The sequence below is a fragment of the Cupressus sempervirens genome, chromosome 10 (assembly GCF_028749045.1).
Source record: "Cupressus sempervirens isolate cs-2001-9-10 chromosome 10, ASM2874904v1, whole genome shotgun sequence".
In the NCBI taxonomy this organism is placed as follows: Eukaryota; Viridiplantae; Streptophyta; class Pinopsida; order Cupressales; family Cupressaceae; genus Cupressus; species Cupressus sempervirens.
This window is the reverse complement of record NC_143127.1, coordinates 383,720,278-383,743,323: the sequence shown is the minus strand read 5'-3', so window position 1 is coordinate 383,743,323 and position 23,046 is coordinate 383,720,278. Positions and strand designations below refer to the sequence as shown.

General features: G+C 36.6%; 2 protein-coding genes across 6 annotated transcripts in view; both read left to right on the top strand.

Annotated features, from left to right (window-relative positions):
• The window catches only part of LOC149534273 (uncharacterized), an 82,100-nt gene that overhangs the window by 33,863 nt on the left and 25,191 nt on the right, over nt 1-23,046 (top strand). For 4 of the 5 annotated variants that reach the window (XM_089803161.1, XM_089803160.1, XM_089803159.1 and 1 more), the window contains 2 exons: nt 2,834-2,934; nt 3,187-3,722. In XM_089803161.1, the coding sequence (XP_089659287.1) occupies nt 2,881-2,934; nt 3,187-3,722 (590 nt within the window). In that variant the 5' untranslated portion in view covers nt 2,834-2,880. The remainder of the gene's footprint in view (nt 1-2,833; nt 2,935-3,186; nt 3,723-23,046) is intronic. The other variant, XM_089803163.1, reaches the window with a different exon arrangement.
• Nucleotides 11,427-14,441, top strand: LOC149534274 (uncharacterized). Its single transcript, XM_089803158.1, has 5 exons — nt 11,427-12,807; nt 12,936-13,232; nt 13,344-13,468; nt 13,563-13,839; nt 13,947-14,441. The coding sequence occupies exons 1-5, from the start codon at nt 11,668-11,670 to the stop codon at nt 14,331-14,333; spliced, it is 2,226 nt and encodes a 741-aa protein (XP_089659284.1). The 5' UTR covers nt 11,427-11,667; the 3' UTR covers nt 14,334-14,441.

Here is a 23,046-nt window from a genome sequence, read left to right as displayed (position 1 = left end):
ATGTCTTGAAATCTAGCAGATATCGCAAAATTGGTTCTTAGGGCCTCCTCCTTGTAATCCGTACACCATAGTTCCCCTTCTTTGGTTTGGCTAGGATTCTTTTTCATGTTTTAAAACTCTTTCATCATATGTAGCATATCCTTCTATAGTGCCCAGACCTTTTTACTCGATTCCTCATCACTGCTGCTTTTGGAGGATAAGTCTTCAAAATCCGAAGCTCTGTCTTTCTTCTTTTTGCCAATTTTCTATTCACTCTCTAAGTCCATCGCACGATTATATGCATCAATGTATGATGTTGGAGGTACAATTTTCATCTTTTTCCGCAGTGTTGGTTGTAGCTCTTCGACGAACCACCTTTTCTTGAACCCGTCTGCTGGTTGGCTTTCCATTTTTCCTACTAGCTCCTTTGGTCTCCTTGCGTATACGCGGACTGTTTCATTCTTCCCTTGTTTTGTACTGTAAATTTCTGCTACTATCTCATTACCATCCCTGATTAGTCAGAACTCTGCTATAAATTCTTTCTTGGCGTCTACCCATGTAGTTAGCTTTTTTGGATTGGTGTCTGAAAACCAATTGATTGCTACACCTCGTAGGGTAGCTGGAAACTACCGGACCCAGTCATCTTGGTCCATTATACCATTTGCAGTCCATATTGTTTTGCACATTTTACAATGTTGAACTAGATCAATAGTCCCATTGCCATTAAACTTTGGTAGTTTTTCCTTTGGCCCTGCCATTGTTAACTTCTTCTGTATTTGTCATACTTGTTGCGCACCCGCGCTGCTCTGTGTACCCACGTTGTTCTGCACAACCACACTACTTCGAACAACCACGTTACTCTGTGGTGTGAAGGGGTCTTCTACAATCGAAGTTGTTCAATTCTCAACTTGTATTCATTCGTCAGGTGTATCGGGAACGAAGAGTTCACCCCATGCCCGTGCCCCTTTGACACCTCAAGCTGTGCAGATTCCTTCTCTTTTGTCTGGATTCTCTACCCTCGGTGTATACAAGTTTAGGAACTCCTCCCTTGTCTCTTCCACTAAATTCAATCTTTGTCGCATCTCATCAAGCAAGTCCTCGGCACTCCTTGATCTGCTAGGTGAATGCACTCCCTCGGTCTATGCTCCACCACATCAGTAACCATCAACGAGCTATATCATATTGTTGGTTCAGTTCGCTCTTAAGGATTTGTTCCCAATTATCCTATTAGCTTGTAGAATCTTGTTCAATTGTATGGATGAGGTAAATTGAATTGTTTTTTAGCATTGCAGATTTTGTACTGTGTTATTTAAAGAAGTCCAATAATTGTGGCTTTGTATGTATTGATTTCCTTTCAATTGTCAAGTCTGTGTCCTTGTATTTGGACCTATTCAATCATTATGTGTACTTGTACTGTTCGTTCTTTCCTTTTAGCTGAACAATGTAAGTGCATAGTAACCATAGTTTTTCTTGTTCAAAAAACATAACTTTTTTTGGCTCGAGTTAAAAAGCGTGAAACTTTTTTCCTAGGTGAATCCTAGAAGACACACCTTAGTTTTACTCAACATGATTGTGAACCATTTGAGGAAAACACTATGTAGATTGTAAATAGCAAGTGCATATTGCATAATATTAGAATGATTTGGCTAACAAGGAGCTCACCCTTATAATTAGAGGAGCAGTTCTATTGCAAATCATTTTTTGTTTTATGCCACATTATAAGGTACAAATAAAAAATGCTAACAGAGGTTGGATAATTTGTCTGATAAAAATAACATTCCCTCATTTAATATTTCGTGTCATTATGTTCACTCTAGCAACAAGTCATATAAACTTATAGGAAGTTTTGTTTAGTGTTATTTACAAGATTTTATGGTTTTTGTGGAAAGAAAGGACAATGATTTCTTTCAGGTTAAAAAGAGGTTTCTTGCTGACCTATGCCATTAAGTCGTTCTCTGCTCTGTTGAGTTGTATGTGTCTCTCTTGATGCAATTTCACAGAAAATGACTTACATAATCTTCCAAAATACTGTTACCTCACCTTTCACATAGAAAATTCAGAACAAGTTGAGTGGTGGCCAGATGTGAGTTTAAGCAGCCCGTCCCCTGAAGACCAATAGGATATCAGGTTGTAGGAAATACCGTTGCTTAGAAGTGTAGAGTAGTGGGTGAGTGATGAATGTGGTCCTCCTTCAAACAATTCAGATAAATGGATGAAAGATAATAAGCCTCCGTGACAAAATGGGGGAAATTGATTCATGATGCATTTGTGGATCCAAAGAATGACCTTGGCAGACTATGATTTTGAAGTGGACGATCCTTAGCAGGAAAGGAGTATAGCGGCTTTATACATGTGAACTCCGTAAGAAGCCACTGAGTGCAATGCTTTATGTTATTTCAAATGTGACCTATTACTACCCTAACTGAATTTGGGATTGTAGAATTGCGGTTTTTTAAAGTTCTCTTTGTTTAATTTCTGGGTTGGCAATCCTTATGATGACAGTTTTATGATGGTCTGCTCACTAGGCATGTCTATATTGTGATAAAAACAAAATGTTGCATTTTAACCAATTTGACTAGAACTGAGAATATTATTTTCTTAAGTGATTCTTACTAACTCCAATGATTCAGTTCAAATTGTCTGTGGTATCATACTGATATATTTTTTGGGAGGGAAAAATTGCATCAAAATTCAAACATCTGATTTTCATGGAAGACTTACTCAAATTTCTAATACAGTCTGGTACCCTTGGCATTATTTTACACAATTTCTTTATAAATATATTAAATGTTTGTTGAATTATTGTATTATAAGAAATTAAAAAATAATCCTTATTTTATTGTGCATGGCTCAGATGAATCTTGAGGTGAGAAATTGACGTGAACGTAAAAATCATTGAATATGCCTTGGTTTCCAGAAATCGCAAGCTCAGCATTTTGTGAAACAGTGCAACTGGTATGCTTTCCTTTAAGCTATGAATTACAAATGTTGCAACAAGTTCAATTATGTAACAACCAATTTTGTATTTCTTAAATGCTGTAACTTTAATTCAACATATTTTTTTCATGGATAAAATGTGGGTCAATGTATAAGCCTTGTAGGTTTAAACTAGTGGTTAAAATGATTCTAGCAATGGCCACCATACATTTTATTAAGGATAAGAAACTGATCATTTATTTTGATTGTAAAATGTAATGTTTCTGGCAGCGTAGGAGAATAATAGAACGGCAGCAATTACCTAGGTCAGGTTGGCTAGAGGTGTTAGAGCCATCCAATGCAGAATTTATTGCAGCTCTAGCAGCTGGTAATAACTCTCACCATATTCTGCAGATTGGCTGTGGGATTTCAACTATTGCTTTAGCAGCTGCTGCGAGGGCTACTGGCTCATATCTGCTATCAATTCACACTGAAAAAGAAAAACAGGATATAATGGACAAATATTTACAATATCTCGGTTTAGCAGAATATGTAAAATTTATCACAGATGAACCAAGAAATGTGATACCTCAATATGATGGGGTCGATTTTGCTTTTTTCTTAGATCCAGGGTGTTGTGTTGAATTATTTGATCTTTTGAGGCTGAAACCTGAAGCGATTGTTGTAGCGGATAATGCATTTGAAGAAACAATGGATGAGTATATAAAGCATGTACGCAGACAACCTGGAATACATTCTTCAACCTTACCAATTGGAAGAGGCTTTGAAGTTACAAAAATATTGTCATGGAATGAATTCAACTCAGGGTATGTTACATGCATATTTTCAAGTTTCAAGCTTAAGAATTTGCAATAGACAGTAATTACTTAAGCCTCTTGATGTTAATAATTCAGAGTTAAGATATTTCCTGACAAACCATTTGGAACCTTATAGTGTAACATTGAATTTCACAGTCTTGAAGTTCAGGCCAAAGAATCTAAAATTACTTGTTATATCAATTGTAGTACTTATGCAGCCCTGTTCAAAAATTAAACTAGTTATACTTTTGAATGGCCTTGCAGGAATAGTTTAGTTACACATCCATAGCTCTAGCATTTACCACTACAAAGAGAAGTGTGAATATGTACCACTGAAACTTGCAGTATTGAAAACAGTCTGAACTACTCGAAAATCTTTTCCATCTGATTAAATGGTATAATAATATACTGCACACGCAAAATCCATGTACTTGGAAACTTAGGTACTAAGCTTTTCTTTCTGATGAGACGTAGTCACAAGGGCTAGTGCATTTAATTAAATTTAGTCACATGGGCTATTGTATTTGATTAAATATAACCATGGGAACTACTATATTTAATCAAACAAAATTAGTCACAAGACTAGTGCATTCTAATATAGCCACATGGGCTAGTGTACCTTCTTCAATAGTGTACACATTCTTTATTGTGTATCATGTGTATACAGTATAGTTGTCCCTATTTCATTTGTGTTTTTTCTTGGTTGCAGTTGTTCTCATATCAATTGATATCTGAGCCTAGCAACTGTGGTTTCTAGATCTAGTGCTCTCAAGCTTTCCATCTTTTACCCTTGTCTAGCATCCTTGTTATTCTTTATATCAAGTTGAACACTATTTAAAGAATAGTAGCATTAATCGTTTGGGGAATAAAGTGGGAAATGGAAAGTATAAGACTTGTTAGTGAACAGATTGTCCTTTGAGAAAATGTATGCAATTCTGACCCCGAATGCCCAAATGAAAGGACAAACTAGCACCAACAATTGGACAGGTTATCGCTAGGTTGATAACCTTCCTCTGAATTTTATCGGGTACAGCTCCCCGTATGAAATATTCAATGAATTTAAATCTTTTGCACTTTTACCTGAAAGTACGAAAGGTTCTCTCACAGATTCTCAGATCGTGAGGTATAGATTATTTCTAATAACCAAAAGACATTTAACTAATCTACAAGAATGGATGACACCGTGAATTTGCAGAAAGGACAGTAACCAAATATCTCGAACTGATAAACCAGGATTCACAAAGTAATACTGATTAATCATGCCTGAACACAAAGTTTCTAAACTGTATTCAAGATAATACATATACAGATATTAAAATTCTGTATGCACAAAGTCATGCAAAAACTAAAATACCTATATCATATCTACCAATTACTGTTATTACAATATCTACCTGTCTAAAACTCTAACCATTCTACCCTCCCCTTTGCAGCAGCATAAAATCTCCTGTAAGGAAAAAGCAGAACTCTCAGCTTCAAACTCTCCTGTACTGCAGCACCAAAGTCTCCCCTACAGAAAAGAAGTGGAACCCCTTTTCTCTATCTCCTGCTTTACAATAAATAACCTTCTAAATTTGGTTTTTGTTGTGGTAACCGTTTCTTGGAACTCCATCCCATCCATCAAAATCTTAATCGGTTACTAGGACTGCCTCTTGAATCCACACATTACTTTTAAACTTCTCAAAAGTTTACTTTTCAAAATCTCATTTGAAAATTCCGCATACCCTTATAATCTTTGTAATAATTAAAACATTATAAAGGGGCATTTGATAAAAATTATTTCACAAAACATCTGACCTTGTTGGCATCAAAGCCTCCTATCTGAAAGCCGTGGATTTGAATTTCTTGAACATTATATTTCTCCGAATTAATCCTCAAATAGCATTCTCAAATGTATAAGAATTGGAGTCTTGCATTTTATATACACCATTACTTGTTTCTGATGAAGCTTGCCACCCAGATCCAACCCGAAACTTACAAACTAGGCAAGTTGTCTACTGTTATAGCCATGGTTCAACGCATGAGGCATGGACCTGATGTAAACCAGGTAAACTCCGAATCAACCCTCCTTTATTAACCTGCTTCAAGAAAACAGTGCAAGTCAATTCTTCTTTTTGTGTGGTGAGGCTGGATTTTGTCGTTGTGAAGATGTGCCTTCTCCATGCTGATCACCAACAGGAGACTGGGCTTTGTATTTATGAACTGGCAATGTATTGGTTTCCACATTACTCATTGAATGAATTCTAGGTGGATTGTTCGAATCTAGTGCTCCCATTGCATCATAATCTAGGTCATCGAATCCCCAATCAAGTAGTGCAAGTTGAAGAAAAAGATCTTGCAGCCGGCCTCTTGTTGCAAAAGCTATGGAAGGTGGCATGTGTAATCACAATTTAGCATGACCTATTAAACCTCCAGTTGTAGCAGTAACTGCTGTAGCATGAGCCTGTGCCTCATCATCGTTCTCTTGCCTATACCCAATTATCTTTGACTTGAAGGTCTTCTTTCCTATCGGCACCTCATCCAACTATTCCCGCATATTGTCGATGTTCAAATGATGGAGATCGATTGAAACTCAACTATTGCTTTTGTATGCCGATTACTTACAATCAGTTGTGAGCTTTATCATACTTTCATTGGGAGAGGAAAGTGGTAGACACTCTTTTATATTATAACAGTCCCAATTGCGCAAACTACACTTTCATTAATGTCCCTTGGGCCGTGGCTTCTTATTGAGTGTCAGATGTTTAAAACTGCATTGATACTTATCCTAGGCTCAGGTTCGGTTCCTACCATGCTGACAACCACAAATTTCCTTACATGCGTATCTAGCCAATTTATATCCCACTCGAGCATGATATGCATTTGGATTTTGGCCCTCTTCTTCTTTCTGCAAGCCGTATTTTGAGATAAAGCCATCAATCCAATGATGAATAATGAGTCAAGTCATTGCATAACCCGTCAGAGTTGGCTTCAGACCAGGGACTCTGACATTTCCCAATGTCGTGTCAATATAGCAGCACCTTTGAAATAGTTTTAAAGTCCTTCTCGATTCATGGGTATTATAAGGGATTGAGAATGTGATGGCGGCATGAGATGGGCATTTAATTGAACAGCTGATCAATCTCCTCCATAGGTCATGCAAAATATGCATTCTTAACTGTATGAATGGGTTCGCAAATATTTAGATTTATCTGATCCTCCTTCGTCACTTTAGCTACCTCGGTACCCTAAAATAAACTCCAGCAATCGACTGTGAGTCCTTTCTTGCATGGGTGAACCATCATGAAAGTAAAGCAACAAATAAGCTTGCAAGTCCTCAATGCCCTCAATGAAATTTATATTTGCTTGATGAGTAGGGTGTTGAATCTGAATCCTGTCTCTAAATCTACATTTCGAGCCCAGAATCTGAACTTCACTTGTTTTGAACCTGCAGGACGGGTCAATTGAACCATCGAACCACTTTGAACTACTTCGAACTTCAGTTCGAAGTGGTTCAAAAACTCTGAACTTGAAGTTTTAAAACTGTGATCATATCAAGTGCTAACAGGGGCTCTAACTGCGGGACTGATTTTGATGCAAAATCAGAGAACTCCAGCAATCTCTGGGAAAGAACAGTACCTTATCCATTGGGCAAATAGAGTCAGCAAGAGAAGACCGAGAGCTGCTTGCAGAGAGGGCGGAGGGGAGTAGGGAAAAACCAGCAAACTCAAACCAACAACACACACCTAAACTACCAACAAGCACAAGGCTTGCACATTATTCAAACTACCACTACGCACAACAAAAACTTATTTACAAAATATATACAAAGGTAGGAAAAGAACCTACCACAAGAACCGCAAGAAAGAAGAATTCACGTAAATCCATTTACCGGTTGGGAGAAGTAGGAGCCTTTTCGAATCAGCAAACCATGCCTTAACAAAGCAGCTCCAAACCACTGTCCTCTAGCAATCTCTTCAATGCTGAAAATCAAGCTCACAGTATACAAAATTTTGACACCCTGACATTCCATACCAAACAACCAAAGCCTATTGTAGCATTCTTCATCTTCAGCTAGCTTTTTTATATCATCTCTCTCATAGAATGTATGAGGCTTGGCTTCTAACTCATCAATCAGCACATTATGACCATCTTTAAGATCAAAAAAGTAGATATCTACATCATTAGTTGTAGAAATCAAAGGTACCAAGCTGAAACTATGTTTTACCTCAGTCACACTTGTATGATTTTCATCATGTATCTCTGCAGTCTCTTGGAAATCATTAACCATTCCTTGTTCAGTTCCTTTAAATAACCAAGAATCATTTATAGGAGAAGACTTTGAAGGGCTGTCATTCTTTGAACATAGTTCCTCGCTGAAATCTTCCACAATTTCCACAGGTGAGCATAATATACTCCCACTTTTTTCTTGGATATCAAAAGATGAATAATTTTCATGGCATGAAGTCACTGACATAGGAGTCTCCATAGTCATAGAAGCCAATTGAAAAGAGACATCCTCCTCCTTCTGATTACACTTAAAATTTTCATGAGACGAAAATAATGATGGGAAATCTAAAGTCTTTACCTCAACTTCAGGACTTACTAGAGATGATGTGGAGGCACGAATCAAGTGTGGCTGAAAGGCGTCTAGATATTCATCATCTTCTTGGCTTCTAGCTCTTTCTTCTTCAAGATCCTTCTCTTGCTTGTATTCCTCTTCAATTGTTTCTTCATTTTCATATGCATGTCCTTCTTTTTCTAGATCTTGCACTTGAGGTTTCTTCTGGATAAGAATTGCACCGTAAAAAGACTTTAACCAGCCCACTTGTTTTGCAAGTTCTTCACTAACCTCTCTGATAGGATCGTTTTGGAATGGTGGGATGAAGATAAAGATTTTTGAGTTATCTTCGTCTCTTGCTGGAACCCATTCCTTCAGGATTTCTTGATTTGTAAGGAAGACTTTCCGGCATTCTTCCTCAATATAGCCGCCAACCTCCATCCTCGGGGAGGTACCTTCAGATTTTTGAGAAAAGAAAACACTCCAACTGCGATTCTTTCCCCAGCAGAGTCGCCAAAAATCAGTGGAGGGAGACTTGAGAGTTAATTGTTTGTCAAAACTTTGAGTTTGAGCAATCTACTTTCCACTAATTGTGATCTTTGTGTCACTTTAGTTTTCTTTGAAATATGCTGTTATATCTCCATATCTTCATTTCTGCACTTTCTCAAGAAGATGGATAATGTGTTTCTTGACTCCGTCTTTTGTAGCATGTCAGGGTGAATGGACTTTGTGTCATTTACCATTTAATGTCTTGTAGTTGTGTAGTTTTTCCCGCATCTACACTGTATTTATAGGTAGATGTTTGTTATCCTTTTATGCTTTCTAGTAAAAGCATTCACATTTGATTCATTGAATTTTTCACACGAGGAGCTGTACCCGATAAAAATTCAGAGGAAGGTTATCAATCCATGATAACCTATCCAACTGTTGGTGTTAGTTTGTCCTTTCACTTGGGCATTCAGGGTCAGATTTGCATGTATTTTCTCAAAGGACAATCTGTTCACTAACATATTTTTGGCGACTCTGTTGGGGAAAGAATCGCAGTTTCAGTGTTTTCTATTCTCAGAAATCTGAAGGTACCTCCCCGAAGATGGAGGTTGGCGGCTCTATTGAGGAAGAATGCTAAGAAGTCTTCCTTGCATATCAAGAAATCTTGAAGGATTGGGTTCCAGCAAAAGAAGAAGATACATCAGATATCTTTATCTTCATCCCACCATTCCAAAACAATCCTATTAGAGAGGTTACCGAAGAACTTGCAAAACAAGTGGGCCGGTTAAAATCTTTCTATGGTGCTATTCTCATCAAGAAGAAACCCCATGTGCAAGAATCAGCAAGTGGAAATGAGCAAAGCAGTAATGAAGAGCTTGTAGACTCAAATGAGAAGGCATTACTACATTCTTTCTTTAGCCCGGAGGTAGAATCTCACAAATCCATAGTACCACAGCAACAAGAAAGATTAGTTATCAAAAAAGATGACCTCGCTGTAAAAAATTCAGATTGTGGTATTGAGGTTGAGCACCATGAAGATTTGATAAATGAAGAAGCGGATGAGATGCTTGGTGTGCACAGCAATGATGCTTTACTTCCATCAAGTGAAGCTGAAAGTAATACGTTCGATTGTGAAAATGGTGGTCAGCCCATTGAAGAACCTTGTCACTCTAAAAATGGAAGTGATGTTTGTGATGAGATAAAGATGCCTTGGGCTGAAGCTTCTCATGATGAAATTCTTTTAGAAAAACTTGATGACTCAACCGAAATGCTGAAAAATACCTTTCTCAATGAGGAAGAAGATATTATGCAGAAATTTCTATTATCACTCAAGCCAAATCTTTCCTCTCAGGCTGATTCAAGTATTCATCAAATCAAGTTGAAAATGAAACATTGGTAAATGAATCTATTTTTCAGTCTTCTATGCATGGTTTCTCTAATCTGGATTGTAGAAGCAATTCTGACGACACCTTTGAAAAGAAAGAAGACAACATACATTGCATGCTTGATGACAGTTTGTTTCTTGGAAGAAGTGGAGATGTCATACATTCGGGACTTTATCTCACATTAGAGGAGGCATCTTTCTGCCTAGAAATTGATCATGATATTAAGAGCCACATGCAAAAGGTGAGTATTAAAGACAACATTTCTAGATATCATGCATCTTTTCTTGAAGAAACTTCAACAATCTTTCCTTTTCAATTTGAAATGAAATCCTATCTGACGAGTGTGGAAGATCAATTCTCAAGTCAAAAGGAATGCTATGATGAATTGTGGTTGTTTGGGAAGGAATGTTTGGCTAGCACATTTATATGTGCTTTCAGCTTGCATTTTGGCATTGAAGATGTTGCCTGTACGTACTGGTATGGTGCTGCTCAAATGAGACATGACTTGCTGCTCCGAAAAGGATGCTACTTCTCCCAGCCGGTAAATGGATTTGCATAGCTTTTTCTTTCTTTTGGTTCTCTTGGTAGGTTTTCTTCCTACCTTTGTAAATATTGTAAATAAGTTTTTGTTGTGCGTAGCAGTAGTTGGAATAATGTGCAAGCCTCGTGCTTGCTGGTAGTTTAGGTGTTTGTTGTTGGTTTTGGTTTGCTGGTTTTTCCCTGCTCCTCTCCACCCTCTCTGCAAGCAGAACCGATCTTCTTCTTGACTCTATTTGCCCAATGGTCAAGGCACTGTTATTTTCTTAGAGATTGCTGGAGTTCTCTGCTTTTGCATCAAAATCAGTCCTGCAGTTAGAGCCCCTGTTAGTACCCATATGATCACAGTTTTAAAACTTCAAGTTCAGAGTTTTTGAACCACTTCGAACTAAAGTTTGAAGTAGTTCAAAGAGGTTTGATGGTTCAAATGCTTAGTTACCGGATTCGCCTGGAAAAGGCCGGATCCGGGCTCGGGTCCGATTCGGATCCGGATCCACGTATGGATCCATGAGATCCGGGCAGGATTCGTAATCCTGCCTGTGGATCCGTAAGGATCCGCGGCCCGCAGATCCTTACGGATCCATAGGCAGGATTACGAATCCTGCCCGGATCCTCGAGGATCCACGCGCGGATCCGCATGAATCCGCAGCAATGAAGGAGGAGAATGCAAAAACGTGGGCCCATTATCATTTTTTAATGTTTTTTTTTTGCCCTAAAGGCCCTAAACTCTAAAAACGACCCTCTAAATCACAATGCAAGTTCATTTGCTCTCTATTTTGCTCTCTCATACTTGCTAGTTTGAAGTGAAGTGCTTGGATTCGAAGGAGATCGGTTGTGGAGCTTCAAATACCTTGCAAGAAGTGTTTAAGGTATGCATTTCAACCATATTCTTGAATTCTTTCATAGATTATTGATTTATTTTTAGTTTTCCAAATTTTCAAGTTTTTGTGCAAGTGTGAAGTATGGTTTTCTTTCACTTTTTCTAGATTGCAAGAATAGAACAATGAGTAGTCAAGGCTCAGTGGGTGGGGGTGGGGCTGCATCACCAAGCTTCAAAATTGATAAGGGGTCTCCTTTATGGAGACACACAACAAGAGTTGCACAATGTCCTGGGGGTGGGGCATACATATGGAAATGTAATTTTTGCAACATACAACATAGAAGCTCCTATTCCCGAGTGAAACTACATTTTTTGGGCCCTGCGGGTGAAGGAATTCACATGTGTCAAGGTAGTGATAAGAAGGGATTACCAGCTGCACAAATAGCAGCATTAGCAAAAGAGCAAGATGATGCTGATAGAGCAGTTGCAAAAGCAAAACGTGGTGCTTCCCAAAAAACAAATATACCAACACCATCATTTGATCAAACAAACACAAGAACACATCCTTTTTTGCCTATGCCAACTACAAATGATGAAGATGAAGACCCATCTCCACTCACCCGCAAGAGAGGCCCACTAGATAGGGCATTCCAAATTGAAAAGAGAGACATTGCTGATCACAAAATTGGACGTTGTTTAATTGCAAATGGTGTTTCATTTAATTTTGCTAGATCACCTTATTTTAGGGAGATGGTGGAAGCAATAAATGATGCACCCCATGGTTACAAACCGCCTGGTTATGAGAAGTTGCGCACTACCATATTACATGATGAGAGGAAAAATGTAGAGGCTCAACTTCAACCAATAAGAGATTTTTGGGTTCAATCGGGTGTGTCTATTATTTCGGATGGTTGGAAAGATTGTAGAAACCATCCATTGATCAATGTTATTGCTGTATGCCCTAAGGGGGCAATGTTCTTGAAGGCAGTTGATTGTGAAGGGCAAGTGAAAGATGCAGAATTTATTTCACGCATTCTCATTGATGCCATAGAGTCAGTGGGTCCTGATAATGTTGTTCAAGTGGTCACGGACAATGCAAAAGTTTGCAGGGCTGCAGGGATAATTGTAGAGTCTAGATATGATCATATCTTTTGGACACCATGCACCGTCCACTCTCTCAATTTAGTGATGAAAGCAATTGGCACCGAAATAGATTGGGTGAAAAGGATATATGAGGAAGCTGAAGAGATTCAAATGTTTGTGACAAATCACCACATGTCACAAGCAATTTTTAGGAGTTTCTCGGACTTGGAGTTATTGAAGGTAAATTTTTATATTTAATATATAATTGAATATTATTGGATTCCACAATTATTAATTTTTGTTGTTGTTTACATTAACATGTTTTAATTTTTAAATGTTTTACTAACTTGAGTTTAACATGTTCTTAGGTTGCTGAAACCCGCTTTGCCTCTCACACAATCGTCTTGAGACGACTTGTGAAGGTAAAAGAAGCATTGAAGCATATGGTCATTAGCCCCCAATGGGGCATTTGGAAGAATTCCAATACAGCAAGGGCTTTAAATGTGAGAAGAATGATACTAGATGAGGATTGGTGGGGTCTTGTGAGTTATGTGTTGGAAATCACCGATCCAATAATGGCAATGCTTCGCTTCGCAGATAGTGATGAGCCATGCCTTGGGGATATTTATGATTCCATGGATAGTATGCTGGAAAAAATTAAAATGGTAAGTTTTACGCTCTTTTACAACAATTTTTTATTTGAGAGATATCTAGATTCTAAAGTTTAAATTGACATATTCACTAATTATAATTATTATTCATATTTCATATCTTAGGTCATACAGAGGAGGGAGAATGATCCTGAGGACACCCTTTACAAGAAGGTGGAAAAAATTGTTCATCATCGATGGAACAAGATGACCACACCTTTGCACCTCCTTGCATATGCTCTATCCCCGAGGTACTGTAGTTCTTATCAAATGTTTGTGCTTATTTTATCCAATGTTTGTGCTATTGATATTTGATAGTGTTCAATTGTCTTTTGTTATCCCCAGGTACTATAGTGCAGATGTACTTCGCCTTCCAGGTAGAGTGCCACCATTTAGAGATGCAGAGGTTGCAGATGGGTATAAGAGGGCACTAGCTAAGATATTCCAAGATCCAGAGATTGGGGCAATTGTGAAGAGTGAATTTGCTGCTTTCAACTCAGGTGAGGATTTCGACCCTATTGCCATAGCAGACCAAAGCAGGATGGGTGCCATCAAATGGTGGTACCTTCATGGGCAAGCCTTCACGTACCTCCAACCTCTTGCCATAAAGGTCCTATCCCAAGTAAGTTTGTAAAATTAAGCTTAAGGTTAACATTCTCAATTCCTTGAATTTATTATTTAATTTATTTATCTTGATTGTTGTATTGATAATTTTTAATTTCTCTTTAGGTTGCCAGCTCTTCTGCCGCTGAGCGGAATTGGAGTACTTACTCCTTTATCCACTCAATCAAACGCAACCGGTTGGCTCCAAAAAAATCAGAAGACCTTGTGTTCATTCACAACAATTTGCGCTTGTTGTCATGGAAGGATCCTAAGTACAAGAAGGGGCCCGAAAAGCTTTGGGATGTAGCACCCGAGACTCCTGATTTAGATATGACCATCCGAGATCTTGCTAGATCCACTTTGATTGATGTGGATGATGAGGAGGAGGATTATGAGTTAACAATCCCCTCTACTACTAGTGGTTTGGGTTCCTCTACTAATACAGATGCAGCACTTGCAGCTCACCAGTACCCCTCTGATGCGGATTTTCTTGAAAATCCATTTGATGATTAAATAAAAAACTTTAGTGTTGACTCTTGACTCTTTTATGAGTAAATCATGTTATAAACTTTAAGTTTAATGATCTATATTTTGAATGTTACAAGCTTTCACTTTCAGTAATTCAATGTGAATGTGTTGATTTCCTTTATAATCGTGAAAATAGATTAATTATCAATGTCATTGATCAAGTATACTAGATTCATACTATGAAATGATTTAGTTTTAGAATTATGTATATTTCTCTTTTTTTTAGTATATATATATATATATGCACGAATCCTCCATGAATCATAATTGGGAAAAAAAAAAAATCCCGAATCCACGGATCCGATTCACGTGCCCGAATTGGATTCGTGTCACGAATCGGCAACTAAGTTCAAATGGGTTCAAAAATGCAGATTGGTTAGGAAAGTTTAGAATTCTGTCTCAATGCATTCGCCAGGTTCAATTTGTTAATCCCATGACTTCAAGAAAGTGCAGAGGTGTAGATTAAGATGAAGATTAGGTGCAGTGGTTCAAAGAGTTCAGAGGCACAAGCTGGTTCACTGGTTCAACTTGCAGATTCATAATCTAAGTTCAAATTCTGTCAGTTCAGCAGTTTCAAGGGTTCATTCGCATTTCAAGTAAAGTCAGTGGTTCTATGTAACACCACAGGTATGTCTAGAAGATGATGCCCAGAATGTGCAAGACTATGGTGGGAACCTCAGGTTCAGATTCTGTCAGTTCATTAGTTTTGAGAAAGTGCAAAGTACAGGTCAAGATGGGGGCTTTAGATTTCAGTAGAGATGTTGATGTTATCGAATGGGTGGAAAAGACCATAGCACGATGCACTCTGATAGTATTGATGTTTTTCATTCCCAGTATTGTTGTTGGATTCTATGAGTCACTAGCAAAATTTTGGCTCATGATTGTTTTTGCTGGCTCAAGTGATTTTACTCTTGGACTTCACTCATACATAGAATGATGCTTGGGTTGCGAAGAATGAACAGTTCTAGTATATAGCATCATGTGTTGTCTCTCTTGCCTGTTACATTGCAACATTATCAATATCAAGATTACTCTTTCATTGGTTTAAACCTTCAAACTATGATTGAAGCCCGAATACATTCTTCATTGTTGTTACATTGGCTCTCGCATTTATGTTTGTCATAGTTGCACTTCATGCTAAGGTGAATGAAAATCTCTTGCTAGCTTCAATAATTTCACCGTACTGCCCATACCGATGCTACAGTGGGCTTTCGAGTGAACATAGGGATTATGAGTGCAACAGTCTTCATAGTCATGTAAAGTTGTTTCAACAGGCATTCTCATACTTGGAATACTTACAACAGTTTTATCAGCGGCACATTCTGCTGTTCATGCTGGTTTATCTCAGAATAATTGTGGGCTTTATAGAGATGATTGCAACCTGGTATCTTATCACAATGATGATAGCACCCTACAGCCATACACCATCACCTTCTGCTAGTAGAATCTGCCGATCAAAGGATTCAAAGATGTAAAGGATGGAGCCGCGGTATTCAAAATGTTTATTGGTAATAGAGTAAGGATGAGCCAGATGTTAATGAAAGCATATGATCAGTCTAACCGGGAAAAGGCGACAAAGAAGAAAGTTATTTCTAATGCAATCCCAATGTAACGACAAGTCATAGCTCTCGGAGGTGACAGGTATCAATGATAGGGTCGTCATCTGCAGTTCCTCACGACCTCGTTGTCATCTAGCAGGGAGGTGAAGGGAATAAAGGAAGTTTGGTTACAAATAACCTCACAACAGAGACCCACAACCAGCAATAATCCATCATTCAATGAGGTTGTTCAAAGAGAGAGATGAACAAATACATACGTATTCTTGGTGACTGCAGTAGTGACAGAGCTCGAGCATGTGAACCTTTGTGGGTGCGAGCAATTAAAAGTGTTGCCCTAAAATATCACAAATCAGGTGTCCCTCTCACATCTTGACTTACGTGGTTGTAGTAGATTATGGGAAAACACGTGAGCTAGAGCATTTTGATGATAATTGTCAATCCATTATTGGAGATTCTTAAAGTTGCAAGCTACACAGAACTTGGACAACATATCATTTGAGCTTCAAGATGAATGTATGTGGAGTATTCAACAAAGAACATTGGAGTAAGCACATATCGAGTCATAGGGACTCGCCTATGAATGAAGACATTATGGAGAAATAGTGTTAGAACTCGCAAGGACAATTCCATGAAGGTCTTGATCTCAGTTTGAGATCATGAGGCTAAAGTGAATTAAAGGAATGGTAAGAGAATATGCTCGATGTCAAAACATCTTGAAATACAAGGAGTGAGTTATGGTCATCCATAAGTTGACACCTTGACGATATATCGTGCCCAAACACTTGAAGTCCACGGCACGAAAAATATATATGGGATTGCCTGCGGAGGAAAAGCGTGTAAAGATCTTTTCTGTGCACACTTCCAAGAAACACTTAACTAAGGATGTAGGTTTTCAAAAGCTTACATTCCATACACCAGGTTTTTCTGGAGCAAATGTTCAAAATCTCATCAATGAGTCTGCTATTATAGCTATAAGGAAGGGTCACAAGGAAATATGCCATAGATAGATCAACTCCTCTTCATGACAATAGATATAGGGCTTTATTTTAAAATCATGTGAGGACGGGCAAATGGAATGAATTGATTGGTAAAATGCACCTCTATCAACATGGGTGATGTTCTGATTTCTTGACACGAAGAAGAGGAATTAAAGCCTATGCATGTGGAAACATGGGTAAAAGACACAAAGTTCTTCTCGAAGGTATTATTAAAATTTTACAAATCCAGTTCATATTAATGATGACTCGTCACTATCATAACGTACTTTAATAGAGTAAAGATGGATGTATGTAGTAATGCGGGGAATATAAGTCAGTTTTAATAACTGAGAAATTACGAAGAAGGTGAAAGGATGTAGATAAAAAGGCCTCCAAGAATCAGTAATGAAACTGAAAGGTCACGGGAAGAAGAAAGATTAAATAAGCCAGCGGCAAAGTAAACAGGGTTCCAGTTTTTTGAATTTTGGCTAGGAGACTTTGAGCTACAGCAGAACAAAGGTTGTGAATACAGTGATAAGGGGGTGACACAGATCTTTCTCTGTGGAACTGTAGACTTTGTGCTTCAGCAAAGGGGGAAAACTTTTCTAGATTTTTCAAGCATTAGCTCATTTTCTTGTGCAGGTCGTGGGAAGCACAGCTAGGGTTTTCTTTCTTTTCTTTCTGAACTGTGTGTCAAGAGAGTTGTATTTTGTTTAAAATGCAAAGAAAACCTCATGATTTTATTAATGGTGATTGTAATAGTGATGCATTTTATGCTTTCAGAGGAGGGAGACTTGAGAATTAATTGTTTGTCAAAACTTTGAGTTTGAGCAATCTACTTTCCACTAATTGTGATCTTTGTGTCACTTTAGTTTTCTTTGAAATATGCTGTTATATCTCCATATCTTCATTTCTGCACTTTCTCAAGAAGATGGATAATGTGTTTCTTGACTCCGTCTTTTGTAGCATGTCAGGGTGGATGGACTTTGTGTCATTTACCGTTTAATTTCTTGTAGTTGTGTAGTTTTTCCCGCATCTACACTGTATTTATAGGTAGATGTTTGTTATCCTTTTATGCTTTCTGGTAAAAGCATTCACATTTGATTCATTGAATATTTCACACGAGGAGCTGTACCCGATAAAAATTCAGAGGAAGGTTATCAATCCATGATAACCTATCCAACTGTTGGTGTTAGTTTGTCCTTTCACTTGGGCATTCAGGGTCAGATTTGCATGTATTTTCCCAAAGGACAATCTGTTCACTAACAAGACTTTATTTAAAAATTGACAAAAAATTGAATATACATAAACATGTAAAACATTGAAGGAAATCAGTCAAAAAAAACTTTTATTAAAAAACAATTATGGACATTTGCATAGCATTGATATATTGAGAGCAAATAAAAAATAGAGTTCAAACTTCAACCCTTAAATTGTAGAAAATAGATTTTCTTGTTTATATCCATATCACTGATTACATTCCATAAACCATAACACAATTTATATATACTATATATGGTTATATTTAGTAGAATATAACCTAAATTATCAATATTTATTCTATAAATTGGGTGTTTTTTTACAAAATTTATAAACATTTAAAATTTTAATAACTTTCATATAAATTTTTGTAAATGAAATTTCTTAAATGTGAAAGTCTTAAAATAGAAGTAGAAATTTCTATAAATAATAAAGAAATGATATAAATGATTAATTTGGCTGTTGAAGATGGGTGGAACTAGTGTCTCGAGCAGGCCAAAACTGGCAATCTCACTCTCCAAACTACATCCTTTGATAAACTGAATTTTTAGTCCAGCAACTCCTTTTGATTAATTACATCTACAAAATTCCTGCATTCTATAAAAAACTCTCTGTTGACTTGGCGGTCAGCACCTCCGTGGGAACTCATGAGATGGCTTAATTGCCTTCTATGGGTTGGGTTAATCTGACGTTTATATCGGTTGTTGACAGTTTGAGCTTTTGGTGCGACAAAAGCTGATTCCACCAATTGATATTAGAGCATTAGCTCACAGGTTCGAGTTTCCTTTCAGTGGGTACTGAAGGCTAAGTCTGTGCTAAGGGGGAAATTGTTGACTTGGTGGTCAACACCTCTTTGGGAACTCATGAAATGGCTTAACCACTTCCTATGGGTCGGGTTAAATCTAATGTTTGTATTAAGTGTTGATAGCTTGGGCTTTTGGTGCAACGACAAATGATTCCAACACTCCAAATCATTGCCTCTAATGTCAGTATTATACTTCAATGGTTCAACCTATGTCACAAGGTTTGACTTCGAGTTTGTATTCGGCAACAATAAACTTGTATGAAGTTTGACATGGGAAAAATTTGAGATTAAAAAAAGAAAACACAAATGAAAATAACAAAAAAGAAGACAAAAAAGAACTCCATTAAAAAAATAAATAAACATAAATAAAAATGGTCTGATTTTTTAAGGTGTGCAATTTTCCATCAAGCACTATTGTTATTGACCTGTGGAATGAGCTGCCCCACAAGCTTGTATGTTATGACTTAGCTTGCAATAACCAAGCACAATTTCTAACAAATTGCCTTTTGTTTCTTTTAATTTTTGTGCCGTTTAGGGTTTTGTCAGGTGTTTTTTTGCACTGCGTCTTTATGGCATTTTTATGCCAATTAAAAAACTAATTTATTGCAAAAAATTGTGGACTAGGGTTGACCAATTAGATCTCATTTTTGGGGGGAAAATCAACAACCTTCCAAATCACTGATCATGATTTTTTGCAGACGTCTTCTTCTTTGATTTAAAGAACCCTACAATTTCCGAGAACATTATTGTTGACCAACTACAATCTATTCTTACTCATCTTCAGCTCTCTTCTGTCCTGATGATGGATCACAGAGTGTGATCCGAAACATTGACACAAAAACTCTAACACAATCTCTTCTAGAAATTGCTGCTATACCTAGGGCTGACAAACTATTAATACATAGTTGGATATACTATATAATTAAAACATAATAGTAGGCATTGAACACTTGCTACACAACACATTTATAAGTGTTTATATTCTACCATTCATGAAAGCAACTTTGACCTTTTCCGATAAAAAATCTTCGAAGAGCTGTTGTCTCTAAGTGTCATTTGTTTTTCATCATTTTTGCTATACTGTAAGTACCACTGTATGTGATGTCATATGAATCAATTAACTTGTTATCATCACCAACTGCAGTAGCTGCCACAAAAACATCATTGCTATATCCATCAGTATCAAAGTGAAGACCACATGCTAATATTGCGAGTGGTTGGGAGGAGCGGAGTATTAGGACAATCTTTAACAGTTATTTGAAATATACAAGTACAACTATAAAAACATTAATAAAACAACACATGCAAGAACACAAAACTATGTGGAAAACTCCCAAGGGAAAAAACCATGGCAAAATAGGGTCTTACAAAGTGTAGGCAACAACCCACATAAGCTACCGATCTTAAAAATGTGAGCCCTAACACACTAGGAACACCAACTCCCTCTTTAGCACCGACTAAGAATAAGGCACCAACCTCCAATAAACTCTGCTTGAAAAAAGCTTCTTTGTACTCTGCTCGAAAAAAAAAAACTTATCTGCACACTGCTCAATCTTTATAAATCTATTCTTCCTTCTTTCATCGCCCTCTTATCTCTAATTTTAAACCACTAAAAAAATTCATCTTCTTAAATTGCACTTTCCTTTTTTATTTCATTAATATCCATATATCTCATCTAGAATAAACCTACTGAAAATGATGCCATCGTTTGGATTCTCAAAATGGAAGATTTCTAGAATATCTTGGGCCGAAATCTAATCATAAAACCTTATCAAATCTGCATTAAATATTTATTTTTGTCATATCAAATCTTTCTTTTTACAACTCATTAAATCTTTCTTTTTATCACTTAATTAGTGTTATCCTATAATATCTGAAATCTGTATAAAATCTTTCTGTTAATGACATAAATCAGATTTGATTTATCCTACCATACCCTCAACATTCATTTCTTGTTTCCTTCTAAAAGTGGCAGCATCTTTATGTGATTTGCTTTCATTTCTTCGCAGCTGTAACATTGATTTTGTTTTATCTAAATCTTCTCTACCTTCGTGCTCAACACTAAACTTATCTGATTTGATTTTCATAGATATCTTCCCATTCTAATACAGCAGCATATTCTTTCTAAATGCAAGTTCTTATATCTTTTTGCATGTATCAAGCTTTGACATCAGTGAAAATTATCTAACACAGTAATTATCAGAGAAATCATCCTTCTTCTTGGATTTATGTTCCTTTCTGCAACCCTTCTTACCACAATTTCAACATATAACTTAGAATTTCTTGGAGATAAGATTTGTTATTTCTCATAGAACTTCATCTACAGTCTTTTTCTTACCTTTCTTCTGATTTGACTTGCCTCTAACCACAAGGGCATTTTAAGATTTATCATCTATGGACCTTTTCCTAATTACTTCACTTAACAAATGCCAGTTACTTTTTACAATTCAAAGTGCTGTCTCATTATTTCTTATATTTCCTGACATCAAAAGGCTATTTGATAAATCTAATAAGAAACAAAGTAAAAAAATGTATCTATCTTCCCCATCCATGTTAATTACTATTGATGCAATGACTTGCTATCATAATAAGTCTATTTACATGATTTCTTGCACACCACCTTCCTTCATTTTCAAAAAATACTAATTCTTTAAAACAAGTTTATCTACCAGGCTTCTACACTTATACAATGTATCTAATGTCTTCCACGATGATTTTCCCATCTGCTTTTGAGACACATTGATTAACATAGGATTTGAAAGACAATAGAATTGTACTTATTGTTTTCTTATCCAGTTTGAACAAGTCCTCATCAGATATATCTGTGATAATCATAGAAGAATATGTTCCAGACCACATATCTCTTGTTACATCCTGATTTTTTTGGCTCAATTTAAAAATGTTCATATAGCCGTTGATGGTTCATGTGAAGTCAGTTGACAGGTCAAATTAGTTATGATCATGTGAAATGGTAAGATGGTTAATCGTTATAATTTCATATGAAGATTGTTAAGAATATTAGCTTAATGAAATTGAAGCAAAATTATAATTATGTGTTTCATATGTCTGATGATAAATCAGTATATTAAATCTAATTATAATGCACGTGCGCGCGCGCACACACACATATGTATGTACAGATTTATATATTTTATTTACTTATACTCTTATATATATATATATATAATCCTTATCACTGTTCAGAATACCAATCAAGTTTATTATGGTCTGACTATCGTCAAGGTTAATAGTGATCTAATATTCATTACATGTAATAAGACTATAACATGAACCGATGCATGATCGGACACTTCCCTTAAATAAGGTTTAGTTTGTGATAAATGTTATTGCACTTGATCGGTGCTTCTTAATAATGTTCAATTATGTGTTGATGTATGGTTACGTAAACATACCTCAACTCATATATATATGATATGCATTTTATGAGTTCTGATATACAATCAATAACAAGGCATTACTATCTCAGTAAAACTCAGGTCTGCATATTATATTATATATATACAGAAATCTTCACGTAAGATTTATTATTTTTCAGTTCAAGTCTCCACCAATAAATGATCCTAAAACTTTACATGGCATCAAAGCCAAATTGGTAGAGAGACTTTCAAATTCAAAATCTTGAATCAAAATAACAATATGTCAAACAATGTGAGAGTAGAGGACAGACTTGAAGGAGCAGCAAAATACGAATTATTACAAATCTTGAAGAATTAGAACTAGAATCATTCATTGAATCAGATATCTAAATACCTGAAGATGAGGCAGAAAAAGCCACTTGGAAAAGACGAAATAACAAAGCCAGAAAAATCATTGTTGATTCAGTAAAAGATCATATTCTTCCATCCATCTCAAATCTCAAAAAGACATTTGAAGTATTCAAAACAATTAAGGATGCATTTGAAATTAATAACTCAAGTAGCTTGATTACTTTAAAAAATCAACTGATGAATGCAAAAATGAATAAAGGAGAATCTATTTCATCCTAATTTGGAAAAAAATTCAAAATATAAAATCATCTATCTTCTATTGGAAGCAAAGTAGAAGACCAGGAACTATCCATAATAACACTTACAGGA